Source organism: Pinus tabuliformis, chromosome 5_2 (assembly GCF_031772625.1).
Source record: "Pinus tabuliformis cultivar Carrire ecotype Pingquan chromosome 5_2, CPIR1, whole genome shotgun sequence".
Taxonomy (NCBI): domain Eukaryota; kingdom Viridiplantae; phylum Streptophyta; class Pinopsida; order Pinales; family Pinaceae; genus Pinus; species Pinus tabuliformis.
In genome coordinates, this window is record NC_142306.1 from 1,059,040,666 (window position 1) to 1,059,055,282 (window position 14,617).

Below are 14,617 nucleotides of genomic sequence, written 5' to 3' on the forward strand. Positions count from 1 at the left end.
ATAACCAAATTTCTTTAGAATTTGAATGTCAATTCTATAGCTAATATGTAATTTTGTGCATAGAATGTATCACTGAAACAAAGATAACGTAGTTTTCTTCCCTTTTCACGCTCTTGCTCAGAGATATAGATATATATTTTACGTAGTGATACAAATATTGTTTGTTTGATTTTCTTTGTGTTTTACTTCAATTTATTCATTCTTCTACTTTTCACAATTTAATCAATCCCACATTATTATGTAATCCTAAATTGGATTGGTTGTTATTATATTTGCAAGTGGAAGTTATTCTAAAAACATCATTAGAAATTTGAAGCTTAAGAATGCAACATGAAAACGTAGGAGATAAAAAAATAAGAAGAAAAGTGTGTAATAGAATTTGGACATTAAATTGGATTGGTTGTTATTATATTTGCAAGTGGAAGTTATTCTAAAAACATCATTAGAAATTTGAAGCTTAAGAATGCAACATGAAAACGTAGGAGATAAAAAAATAAGAAGAAAAGTGTGTAATAGAATTTGGACATTATAAAATTTTGATTGCAATGTAAGCATAGAGATAGAAATTGCACCATAGACAAAGGAAAGCATAGAAGTTGACATAAGAAGGAATGCAACAAAAGGTGCACATTATAACAAAAGTGTTAAAAAATGATTACATAAGTAGTTATTTATAATTTTTATATATGGTTTTGATGAGATACAATTAGGGAGATTAGTTTAGATGTCTTTTATTAGATAGTTGTGCAACACTCCATATTAATAAAATTTCATTGCCTTAATATAAGGTAGTTTATTATTCGTTGGATTTTAATATTGGAGTTTTGAATACTCTAACCCACCAACACAAAAAAATATATATATATTTACTTTACATTACATAAAATATCCTAAATTTAATAAAATTTTATATTATTCGTTGGATTTTAATATTGGAGTTTTGAATATTCCAACCCAAAATATATATATATATATATATATATATATATATATATATTTTTGAATATTTATTTCACATTACATAAAATATCCCAAATTTAATAAAACCTTATATTATTCGTTGGATTTTAATATTGGAGTTTTGAATACTCCAACCCACCAAAAAAAAAAAAAAAATTGAATATTTACTTCTCATTACATAAAATATCCCAAATTTAATAAAAACAATCATAAAGGGAATATTTGAAATTCATATTTTATTTTCAATTATTCATTTTTTTTTTTCTAAAATCTTAAGATTTATGTTGTTGGTCCATTACATAGTGATATTCTCCATTTTGAAAAAAAGAAATTACCTATTTCCACTTATATGATCATATCACCCTCACAGGTGCATCATTTAATTTATATATATATATATATATATATATATATATTTTTTTTGAGTTTTATTTTATATATATATATATCTTTTTGGAGTTTTATTCGGATAATCTTTTAACAAGAATATAATTGTTTAAAAATAATAATGTTTATCTTAATTATTACTATTTCTTATTCTCATTTCTCACATTATGGAACATTTTCTAATATCATATTAGAAAATATGGTATTGGATTGGATTTCTCATTAATATAGGAATTAATAAGAATATTTAGTTGAGTCTTGACAAGGTTGGGATTTTGAGAATTTCTTGATAGGTCGAAAGTTGACCAATGAGAAGGTCCTACAGAAGCAGCTAGCAACAAAGACTACTTAGAAGTCTGCCCCAGTAATAAGAGGAGTGAAGAAGTCGCTTCATGGCTGACACTGTTGCATTTCATGAGATCTAAAAGTACCATAAGAGCATCGAGTTGTTCATAAGGAAGCTCCCCCTCTAGCATCTAGTGAGGGAGATTCCCTAGGATTTCAAGACCAACCTAATGTTTGGATGGTTGCATGTAAGCCTCACTACCTCTTCGATAGTTGTTAATGCATACATGTTTAGATCTATCAGTCTTAAATCTTCGTTTCCCTTCGATCGAATTGGATGTTCTCAATTTAGATCGAGGGGTTTTATATATTTATAAAGAAACTCAGCAGTAGCTCAATCCCTTTCTGGGTTTCTAGATCTGAATATGTAGGGAGATTGAAGTAGAGAATAGAAAATCGTATAGGAGTTCCAGTAGATGTGCAACATCTCATATACAAATGGAAGCACTTGTAGGAGCTTTCTCAATTGTAGGACTATGCCATCGTAAGAAACTCCATCATCGTATTTCTATTGAGATTGCATGGAGGTGCCTTAGGATCCAAAAACCGAGAAGGATCAACATCTTATAAAGATGCTACGCGGGGGAAGGGTCCTACATCAATGAAACAATCACAATACAACCCAAGACCATATATTGTAGATCAAGTGGAACAAATGCTCTTATCTGGAGGTAAGCTTAAAAGAGGTAAATCACCTTTTTTCTGCATTATAATCTAGGGTCATGATATACATATTTAACAATTTTTGGCCAAGATTTGAAGAGTTGAATTAGTGGGTTTTCTCAACTTGGACTAACAACTATGACATATATTTGTGTTTAAAGGGTTTTTTAATGGTTCAGTTTGATACTCAGGAAGATCCAAAGAAAGTGTTACGGGAAGAGCTCTGGTTCCGGGGAAGAGTCAGACTCTTCCTCACCACGTGGTTCCTAGAATTTGATGCTACAACTATGGTGGTGTCAAAGATGTCAATATGCAGGAGACTGCCAAATCTCCCCCTTCCTTTCTAGCATCACAAGGTACTCGAGGACATTGGGAATACTTTGGGGTCATTCCAAAATATGGATGTTGAATGAATGGAGAAAGGATTATTTATATTTGCCCAAATTTGTGTGCAAATAGACCTAAGCAAAGGGTTAGCAGATCATATATTGTTGAAACATAAATATTTCCATTGGGTTCAAAACTTAGACTATGAAAATACAACATTTAGGTGCCACACATGTTTCCAAATAAGACATCTACAGGACACATGCCCATAGGCAAGAAAGATTCCCAAAAAGAAACAAGGGTCAACTCGTAAAACAAAGGATTGACAACCTTTTGACTCCATTACACTAGAAGAAGAAGAAGGGGAACTCATAGAGGACCCCATAAAACAAGATGATGTGAGTACTTAGGTTTGTGATGGACCTGCTCCCCGTGTGTCGAATGGTATAGATCTAGATCCGATCCATAACTCAGAACAATTTGGAGTTGTGGCATACAAAGAGGATGGGATGGTGGTCACAAAGAGAATATATGTATCAAAAAGTTCAGATTCATACAAAGAACCAACTCCTATAGCGATGATGAATGATCTCGAAATGGTACCTATTGACCCTCCTTTAGGGGGATGGTAGAAGGTCCAGAGAAAGAAGGGAAAGAAAGAGAAGGTAAGTGATTTCTATAACACTTAACTTCTTCTTTGTAATTTTTATTTTTTATTTATATTTTTGCTACTAAGCTGAGAAACTGCCCATACTTGAATGCTTATAGCATCTGCAAAATGTAATTTTATTCCCAACAATGAAATTACGATTTTTTTCCCAGGAAAAAATATAGGAATTAATAATCAATATTACATCATAAATAAAGATAGACGAGTACATACATCATCATAAGAACATGAATAATTAAATTATAGTAGAAAACCTTTCGGGAAAAAAAGCCACTATGAACAAAAAGCTCAATTCATCATTTTCAATTTCAATTAAATTCATGTAACATACACCCTTGTTTTTTTTTGTTTGTTTCCTTGTTTGAATGTGTTTATAGAAGAGAGCATAAGATTTGTTTGAAAATGATACTACTTGCAACAATGAAATAACTCATAAAATAACAATATTCAAGAAAACATATTTATATTTAGAGTTAAATCTTTTTTGTTGCCACAAATATCCTTAAATCTGTTGTAGACTATATATTTTATACCAACTATGAAGCCACCAAGATATTCTCCATATTATATTTGTCAATAATGTGGAGAATGTCGTAGACTATATATTTTATACCAACTATGAAGCCACCAAGATATTCTCCAAATTATATTTGTCAATAATGTGGAGAATGTCGTCTCCAAGGGGTTTTGTCCTCACAAACCAAGGAGAAGTAATCTCTTCTAGAAAATGACAATACCAAATATCAAAACCAACCTATGAAATGAACTCCACGTTTTTGCTTTTATAACTCTCCCAAGAAGTTCAACCCTCTTCATCAAGCCATGTGGGACTAAGTAAAATCACTTTTGGTCTCTTAATTCAAGGCCTCATTATTATTATTTTCTTTTTAAATAAAATAATTTTCACTTTATAATTGACACTTATCATCCCTTGATTAAAAACATTAAAATAATGATAAAGTTAACTTTTTTTATTTAACTTTATTAATTAATAAATAATCATTATTATCTTTAAAACCATCGAACTATATAAAATGATTAGATGTCATAAAAAATTAACCTACAGATAATACTAAAAAAAGTTAACCCTACTAGCCGACCCAGTCGATGCTCGAAATTGGCTTACTAAAAATAATGAATATTAAAAAAAAATCCCAAAATCATCCCAAAAAAATACATCTTACTCATAATCTCGATGAGATCTAAACTGACGATCAAACATTGCCATTAATTGCCTCTAAGGTTCTCCAACCCTAACCAAATAGCCTACGAGAATCAACAAATAAGCTAGAGGTCCACCAACTCCACTAGTTAGGAAGGGGACATTATAGTATGATGATGATGATGATGATGATGACGACGATGACAACGACGACGACGACGACGATGTTGATACCGATGAAGATGATGATGAAAAAGAAGCGTTCCAAGATCCTTATAGTTAGATTGACTTAACAAGTCAAGAATATTGGAAGTGTGGCAAACGTTTTGGAAATGAGAGAAAGATATTTTAGAAAATAAACCATAAATCAACTGTAATAATTATCATTGTAAATTATAATCATTAAAATAATAAGCCAAAATTAAATTAATTATACTAACATACTAAATTCCTCCTTAAACTTTATGTAAAAACATACCTATATAAATAGATAAAATAATCACAACTTAAACTTCACAATATGCAATCATGCTTCTAATTAAAATTCATTTACAACTAAAACATCTTACTTTGAAAAAAAATTCTTAAACAAAAGATTAATTGTAAAATTAAACATCCTACTTTGAAAAAAAACCATTTTAGACATTTTTGCAAGATTATCTTAAAAAAAAATGAGTGAAACAACAAAAAGTTAAAATGGAAACTGAAAATCCAGGAAAGAACAACATCCAAGACATATATAACGATAAAAATATGTGATGATAAGAAGAATTCTTATGCTACTATCATGTTGATCACAATCCAAGAATACTACCTACTCTTACGAAATTAATAAAATCAAAAGGTTTTTCAAACATTCACTGGCTTCTCATCAAATCTTACCAAGCAAGAGTTGTTTATATCCTTTTACTCTTAACACTATAAGGCATTTTCAATTTTTTGAAATTCACCATTGTCATTTTTTCCTTCGAGGTGAGTTTGTCTTCTTATTATAGGTGGCATAACTTTCTAGTTGGTTTTCACAGCATTTTCCCATTTTTTTTCAATAATCTAACATTTTTCTTCCATTGGTTAATTTTATCTGGAAACACCCGTGGAAGAGAGGATAATTGAATATAGGCTAAAATACTTTGTTAGAAAATATATAACACAACATTACAAATTTTTTGATTAAAAAAAAAAAAAAACATTAAAGGTCTGGCAGATGTAGAATAGATGACTTTAATATTAAAGGTCTCAGATGTAGAATAGGTGACTTTAATATCAATAGTCATTGCAGACAATACATGAGATTCCCTAATATTATTATTTTCTTAACGGAGTTGTCTTTAACCTAACTAGTTTTCAATATTAATAACACATTATTATTATTTTACCTATGACAACTTTACATAAATTGATTTTAAGAAATTTTTGGACTCTTATATAATATTTAAGTGTTAAATACTCTAAGATAAAGCGCGCTAAAGAAAGATGGGAGGTTGTAGAAGAGAGTTTTGGTATGAAAATTACAGAAAGAATGGACAAGGTCGTTGAAGAGTCTTACAAAGACATGATGAGGAGGTTGATTAATTGATTAAGATGGATCGAGGAGGTTGATTAATTGATTAAGACGGGTTAAGATATTATGAGGAGGTTGATTAATTGATTAAGATGGGTTGAGGAGATTGATTAATTGATTAAGATGAATTATTGATGTGTTTTTTCAAATTTTCAAATTTTCTTTAATATATTTTATTATATATATATATATATATATATATATATATATTTTAAATCTTAATATTAATTAATTATATATATATATATATATATATAAATTAAATTTCATTAAACTTGATTTCAAATTTTATATATATATATATTGTTTTGAGTGATGGGATTTGAATTTTAAATTTTATTATTTACATTTTATAACACAATTATTTCTAATAGAATTGCTTGAGTGAGTTAATGCAATATAATATTTTATCTTTTAATAAATTATGAATATTTGATATTATTTAAAAAAAATATTTTGTAATATTTTTAGGCCGATAGGCCTTCCTTTGAAAGGGACCTTTCGTCGTCCTTTTCATTCTCGCGCTGACACCTGGCGACCTCACAATTAGCTTCGTGTTTGTTCAGCCTTCATTCTCATGTGACAGCTGGCGGAGTGGGCATTTTTTCCCGTGTTTGTTCAGCTGGCGGAGTGGGCATTTTTTCCCATGTTTGTTCAGGAAACGACTTAGCCCTTAGCCGGTTTTTACGACACCTCGTTCCCTGCATATACGGCTGGATTTGTTTAGATCCGTGAGGGTTTTCTGAAAGGAGGAGATTTTATTCATTCGGCGTGGATGCGTCTAGGATGGACCTGGCAGCTTTTCTAATATCCTTCCGACTGTACCAAGTTTGGAGCGGAACAGCCGTCTTTAGTAGTTTTTAGGCATAAAACAGCTGAATCGGATCAGAACACGCCAGCAACCTGTAGAACCGTTGCGGAACAGGAGATTTTGAGGCTTAGTTCAAGGGAATCCGGATCCTATTGAAGGTGTTGCAGTTTCGTTTACTTGCAAAAAGGGAACGAAAATCTGGAATTGTTGCCATACTGAGGATGCGCATGTATTCTGTGATCCATAGTGCGTTAATTTAATTTTTTTTTGTTCAGTTTTCACTGCTTTAAAATTTCTTTTCCAACTTTTTTATGTCAAAATCAGGTCAGGTCTAAACAGCAGGTGGAATTAAGGTGCTAAACTGAAGAAAGGCAGAATTAACAGACGAAACTGCCATCTCTTAAAGGCATCTCTGATAAGTTCTATTTCAGAACCCTGTTGTGTTTCCCTGAGTCTTTAAATGCCGAGGCGGATTAACACCGTGGAATTGAAGTTTTAACGCTTGAATGCGATCGCTACAGATCCAGTAATTGGATTATTTTTTTAACAAATACATCTTCCTATTCTCAGTTTTCATTAAATTATTTAGAGATAATGGCTCAAGAAAGCAAGAAAAGAGATCACGATGAGACTGGCTGCCAGCCTCCCGAAGGGCCTCTTCTGTGTGCGAACAATTGTGGATTTTTCGGAAGTGCGGCTAAATTTTAAAAATCTTATACATTCATTTAACCACCATCACATTTATAACAGAAAAAGATGAAAGTTTAAGGATAAGAATTACAGTTACTTACAGTTCCTCAGTTTTCTGAATAATTATTCAGGGCGCATTTTTATGTTATTCTCTTTGAAAAATATTGTTTCCTGTGACTCAAGGTGTAGTTTATTTCTTTATTATGGTGGCTGTAATGATGGTTTCTTATCATTTGTATTCTTGAGATTATTGGACATGGTAAATTGATATTGGAATTGGATTTATGTCCATATCTGCAAATTTCTAAGCAATTGAGAGTTTTAGAAAACCACAGAATGCCTTTGAAATAATCCAGAGCATCAGATTTTTAATGGAATTTGTTCATCATTAATACATGCCCTCACAGTCCACCTAGTCCCTTGGATTCTTTGGCTATTGACTCCTGAAATGCTTGGCAATCTACTCCAATTTCGCTGAAGGCTGAAATAAGTTTAGGAACAATTTTAAGCAACATAAGCTTGAAGCCAGCAGAAGTAGTACTCTTATTGTCACACTCTGCTTCAACATTTGATGGCAACCTACAGTCTTCTGAAAGTAATCCAACTTGAGCCCCTTTCACATACGCATCACATGCACGAAGAATCCAATGACCGCGTTTTTGAAAATGCTCTTTAACAAACATTTCAAAATGCTTCACAAACGACAGTAACTCGATTTAAAATGATTCAGAAGAGAAGGGTTAAACAAGAAAATAATTAGAACTGAAAATCTTCTGAGATTCTACCTTTGGGGGGCTGCGTAGTATGTACAACATTGACTTGCATGATAGGAGGAAGGAGTTTTCTTTGTAGGCTAGAGAGTCTTTCTCCCCTTTAGCTGAACCAAACTGTTTGTCATATTCAGGTTCATTAAAGTAAGGATTAACATTTAGTACCAGTCCTTGAATGGAAACAAGGACTTGTAGAACGTTTGATAATGACGGATTCCACACTTCATTTCCCCTGCCTGTCCATGTGTTTAAAAGGCTCAGACACACTTTCCCAGTATCATACAGATTCGGATTCAAGGATAAGCCACCAGAATGGTAGTGTACTAACTACAAAATTAAAAACCAACATAAAGTGAAATGAGACCTCCATATTGAAGTTAAATACAAAACTTGATCTAAAATTCACTTTAAAATCAAACAGTTCTAATTAAGTACTTACAGGTGGTACGTCAGGATATTGGGATGGGAAATGAATATCAGAGAAGAAAAGCCCATCCTGATATGGAGTCCCAGCTGCTCCAACAATCACAGCCCTGAGCAAATCCATCCTATCCTCATAGATTCTCACAAATATTGTATCTGTCCAATCAATGCAAAATTTTTGTATTAGGATGGGACAGGAATAAATAGTTTGCATACAGAATGAGGATAAGAAAGCGATTCCTATAATCTATTCCCTAACAATCTATGTAAACATCATGATTTCCATCTAAAAAACCTGGTAAATTTTCTTGGAGAATGTTCCATTCCTGCTGAACTTTCTTCATCCAATTCCGCTTATTAATATGCTGTGAAAAAAAGTTTAAAAACTTCAATCATACACCATCACCATGGAAAAGAACATTGCTTTTGGCAACAAAAATCACAAAAAGGGATGAGAAGAGCATGCCCTTTAATAAATGTATACCTGGTTTGTTTCTTGGTGGTAGAAGTGATCCATAGGGTCCTTTACACTATCAAACTGTTTGAAGTGACCTAGGTCATGACAACTGCTACTGGGCAAACTATGCACTGTATTTTCCTCCCCTTTCTGTTCTATGTGCACTGTATCTTCCTCTCTTTTCTGTTCCATATGCCCTCCAGTTTTTGAATGCGGCTGTTAAAGTAAGTTTTTTGTGTAATATAAGGAGATATTTTTAGTCAGTTTGGGTTTTCTTTTGATTTCAAATGGTCATGTTGTCTGGTTTTAAGTTGCTCTGATTTGAAGAACACGTCAGATGCCGTTTTTTAATTTAAGGACAGATGAACACTGGCCATCAGCTGTTTGAAGGCTGCTTCTTGTCAGTGCTCTGATTTGTCTTAGGTAATGTTGTCTTAATTTCCAGTATTTTTAAGATCTAAATGCAATTTTTTTAATGAGAAATTGAATTAAAAGCAATTAAATTTAGAGCTTCGATATATCCATGAAAGGCTGCAATACTAAGGGTCTGTGCACTTATTTGAACAGTAGTGTGTTTTCATTCCCATTTTCTTCATTTTCTGGAAGCATATGATGTTATTTAGAAGCCCTATGAAGCATGTTAAATTGGTTCAAAGTTGATCTGATGAATCAATGGTCGGCTAAATCTTAAGTCTAAAAATGGCTTATATTCAGTATTCATTCACCTTTTATAGTTCTGGGATCTATTCAAATGTAAATTGGGAGAGACTCACATCACACGACTGAGTGGTGTGGTGGAACTCTTGGTGGAACAAGATTTGTCTAGTGTGGTTTTGTGCTATTATTCAGGTTAATTCTGAAACAGATTAATACTTTGAAGGATGGGTCTGCAAGAAACTGAAGAATGTTGGACACTGACATACATGCCATTGACAATAAATACCTGAATTTTAGGGAGAGTGCATGATTGTTTGTAAATGTTTTTCAAAGCAACATAATATAAGCCATGATTGTAATGTTGAGCAATGTTGATGATGTTTCAATATTATTATGTTAATTTGTGATTATTTAATATTCTTAGTTTGAATATTTGTGATTATTTCACCCTTCAATTACTAGCCAAACTTATCCTGGCCTTCATTTTTGTTATGGGGGTCCTTCATTTTTATGAGCTGAATACATATCTATAAATGCATTTTTTTATCATTTTTCCAATTTCCATACTATTTTTCTAATTTAAAAAATCTATCGGCCTCTTTTTGCACTTTTTAGGGCAATTGCTAGTAAATAGGATAGTGATTTCAAAGTGCAAGTATATGTGATTTATAATGTTTTTAGAGGATTTTAAGTCTTGATGATGAACCACATTAAGTGGTTCGAAAAGTGTTCACTTGAAGAATTGGAATGTGATTTATTTGAAGAATTTCTTTAAAAATGATAATGATTATTTAGATTATGTCAATCAATCTTGTCAAAAAAATTAGATAATAGTTTAAAACTTCATAAGTTGTTAGAGATAACCATAAAACTCAAGAAGAGTATTGAGAAAATTATAATTTATAAATATCTTATATATTTTGAAAGTGAGATGAGTATATATAGTTCCCTTTAATTAGGTAATCAAAATTTGTAATATTATTTGTGTATTTATTGATCGTTTATATTTCAATTTCAGTGGGATCCTTCAACATGGTGTAATAAAAGTTTATGGATTCTTTAAATTTAATAATAAGATAAATATGGTGGCCATTTAATATAATGTGGACTAGGTTCACAATCCTCGTTATTATTAAATAAGGTTCATTACATAGTGGACACTGAATAAATGTAATGTGACCCATTAAAGAAAGTGTACTAAGAAAGCTAAGATTTGGTTATTATTAGAGTTTGCTAACTAGTTATAAACAAGTGGACACTGAATAAATGTAATGTGACCCATTAAAGAAAGTGTACTAAGAAAGCTAAGATTTGGTTATTATTAGAGTTTGCTAACTAGTTATAAACAAGGACATGGTGTTCTTTATGAATCATGTATTGGAGCTTAGTTCATTTGAAGGTTGTGCCTCAAAAAGTGAATACAAGTTGGTCCTTTAATAAAGGGTTCATAAAGGGATCATGGTATTCTGTTTCCCCCTTCAAAGATTTTGATATTTCATAAAGTGTTGAGCATTTTTTATCCACTCTAATTTGAGTAGTTTCAGAGTTCTCAATGTTAAACTCAAGTAGTTGGAGGGTAATCCATATAGTTTGCAAAGTTCAAGGTTTTGTTATTGGTTAGGCCAACTGCATCCTTGACTAAGAAAATTATTCTTCATCTAGTTAGATATTTTAGATGTAAGCTACATTGACTAAATATGCATCCTAATTATAAAACAAAATTTAAATAGGTTTTCTTTTAAGTTGATCCAAGTGGTTGAGCCTTTACTTATGACAATGTTGGTTACTGCTAATTTGGTTGGGTTCATTTTTTTTGGTGTGGGGTGAATAGATCCTTTCATTAATTATAAAATTTACATATAGCTTGAATTTCCGAAATAAGACTAAAATGCAGGAAATACTTGAGACTAACATGTTGCATACCAATACCATGCATTCAAAAAAAGACTACACTAATCATAACAACATAGAAAACTCCTTGAGGATTCAAGATTTCAAAGAGGGAAATGCCTCAGACATTTGCATGACTTTTCTCGAGTCCACTAATTGTTCATCATCTTCCTAGATCTATGCCTTATAGCTCTTGCAACCATTTTTTTGGCTTCTTTGTCTTACGTGAAGACCACCTTGAAATCCATCGTTTGAACCCCAATAAAATAAAATAAATTAATAATTTATTATTGGCAGTTTTTGGGCTCCATATTTTGAAAACTCATGGTTTTTCCCATGGCAATTGTCCATGATATTTGTTACGATGAAGCCTATTTAAGGCTTGAGAAACTTGATCCCTCTTGGTGCTTGGTAGATAAATATTTAACATGGATGTAAGATGGTCTAGTCTTTTATATTTTATTGTAATAATCTAAATGTTTTACAAATTTATCCATTTTCGATAATTTAAAATAAAGAAAAAGAAACTGATATTTTCCAAAAAAATTTCTTATGTGATTTCTACCAAAAGTTTTTGCTTAAAATTAAGTCTCTTATATTTTATTGTAATAATCTAAATGTTTTACAAATTTTTCCATTTTCGATAATTTAAAATAATGAAAAAGAAAACTGATATTTTCCAAAAGTTTCTCTTATATGATTTCTACCAAAAGACTTTGCTTAAAATTGATATTTGTGAACTAATAGACTTACTAGTTAATATTACACATTCTAATTATAATAAAAATATTTAATAACGTAAAATCTATTTACACAAAAACAACATTACAATTTTGATAAATATTTTATAAATTCCAATAATATAATATATTTTATATGTTAATACAATTTACATTGATTAACCTATATTCTATTATCTAAACATATCCCTTAAAAATCTATATATCTATATTCTATTATTTAAACATATCCCTTAAGAATCTTCTTTGTGCAGCCAACCAAACAAGCTTTTATATGACATTATTGGACTACATTACTCTATAAATACTCTTTAATTCCTTAAGAATCTATATATCTTCTCTGTGCAGCCTACCAAACAAGCTTTTATATGACATTATTTGACTACATTACTCTATAAATACTCTTTAATTCAGCGATGGGAAAAGAATAAAATCTAAACTGATAATCTCTTTGGTAATTATAAACTCAAACCTTAACACCTTTTCTATTACTTTCTCTTTTTTAGAGAATTTAACTTTAATAAGATGCTCCTAATATCTCATATAATAATAAGAGTTACCTTATTCGTGTTTCTATACATTATCCACAAATGAGTTAACAAAACATTTGAAAGGCATAATTTATCATTAAAAAAATAAACATACCACACATTTAGCAAAGCAGTGATAATGTCGGTTGTTCTAATGTTTTCTTTACGCTTTATTTTCCTAAAAGTAACATAGAATCAGTGAAGAATCATGAGACATTAGAATAATTCATGCCAACACTCTTTACATCTTTTCCATTTTATTTATCCACTCCTTTTTTATTATAAAACGGAGTTGTCTATAATGTGATTTTTTGGAGATTCCGGTGACGGAATCCGGCGGAAGAAATTGAGATTAAATCTTGATTTGTTTCATATTTGGATTCAACACCCTGAAAAACCCCTGGGGCACTTTCATTGTGCAGAAACTAGCTATCAAACTTGCGATTCCAATAAATTCCTGCCGGATTTCGACCGGAAAAACACGCCAAAAAAACTTTCAAAAAATCACGTTATAGACAACTGCTTATAAAACCTCTCCTATACTCTATTTACTATATTTAAGTCAAGGTATTATGTGCCCAATGTGTACAAGATTTGTCATAACCTCCACTATACTATATTTAAGTCAAGGTATTATGTGCCCACTGTGTTGTCATAACCTCCACTACATTTAGCTCAAAGTATTATATACTCATAATGAAAATAATTGTCGTTTTACATCATACAAAATAATCATAAATATATGTGTGTCTTTGTCGCAAAGAACTTTATCATTACATCATAATATAAGATATATATAAATAAAATAATAATATATATCTTTGTCGTAGTAGAGTCTCTATAAATTAAGAGAATTGTGAAGTAAATGTGATGCGTGACCACTTAACTGACGTCAAAATAGGCCAGATACCCGAATCCACTAAACTACACTACACCCCAACTACTTGGAAAAGCACCAACCATATATATATACATGTGTATATGTCACCACATATATATACATATCCCCACTCTCGCTAGATCTTTCGTAAAGGCTAGTCTCTTCATCTCTATAGTTCCGCCGTCATTAAATGTGTGGTGGATGGTTTCCATAGCAATGTTGCGTAGCTTTCAATCCAAAGCGATGGATCATTTTGCGTAACTTCCAACACCACGTTGACTAGACTAGACTAGACGCCCCCACGCCAAGTGAATGAGATAAGGTCTCGAAGCTTGGGCAATATTAATTCTTTTTTAATGCTTACCTAAAGTTCATTGCGGGTCCCACAAATATAACAGACATCATAGATAACATTAAATGATAATTTATTTATAAAACATTTACTTTCCCATGTGTTAAGGTAAAGGTAGATAGAGATGTGGGACGCTCTTAGGTTCCCTCGGTCTTGGGGAGCACTGTCACTTTCTGTGGTGCCATGGGTCTCGTGTTTTTCAATACAACAAATATATGTTTTATGCGTGTTAAGATATTAGTTTTTATGGTCAGGTTTTTGTTTTTTGTTTTAACAATGTAGTAATTGAAATTTGTTTAAAACATAGATTTAATGGATTATGGTCCTTGAAATCCAAACATG

At 31.3% G+C, this 14,617-nt stretch overlaps 1 protein-coding gene, 1 long non-coding RNA gene and 1 pseudogene across 3 annotated transcripts in view; 2 read left to right on the forward strand and 1 right to left on the reverse strand.

Annotated features, from left to right (window-relative positions):
• Positions 1 to 14,617, forward strand: part of LOC149162876 (cell number regulator 13 pseudogene) — a 162,073-nt pseudogene that overhangs the window by 108,694 nt on the left and 38,762 nt on the right. The gene's annotated exons all lie outside the window — the stretch shown is intronic.
• On the forward strand, positions 6,782 to 7,481 carry LOC149162877 (uncharacterized). The gene is made up of 2 exons (XR_016261611.1): positions 6,782 to 7,044; positions 7,211 to 7,481. It is a non-coding gene; the product is annotated as an uncharacterized LOC149162877 (long non-coding RNA).
• On the reverse strand, positions 7,914 to 9,371 carry LOC149162878 (putative ubiquitin-conjugating enzyme E2 23). The gene is made up of 5 exons (XM_089435826.1): positions 9,254 to 9,371; positions 9,065 to 9,134; positions 8,786 to 8,925; positions 8,362 to 8,673; positions 7,914 to 8,268 (listed from the first exon to the last, which is right to left on the reverse strand). Exons 1-5 carry the CDS (start codon positions 9,284 to 9,286, stop codon positions 7,978 to 7,980), a joined length of 846 nt encoding a protein of 281 aa, XP_089291952.1. The 5' UTR covers positions 9,287 to 9,371; the 3' UTR covers positions 7,914 to 7,977.

Coding starts and splice junctions, on each gene's coding strand:
- LOC149162878 (XM_089435826.1), bottom strand. CDS start 9,286: ATGGATCACTTCTACCACCAAGAAACAAACCAG. Junction 8,926..9,064: donor TCTCCAAGAAAATTTACCAG/GTTTTTTAGATG, acceptor TTGATTGGACAG/ATACAATATTTGTGAGAATC. Junction 8,269..8,361: donor TACTACGCAGCCCCCCAAAG/GTAGAATCTCAG, acceptor TCGTTTGTGAAG/CATTTTGAAATGTTTGTTAA.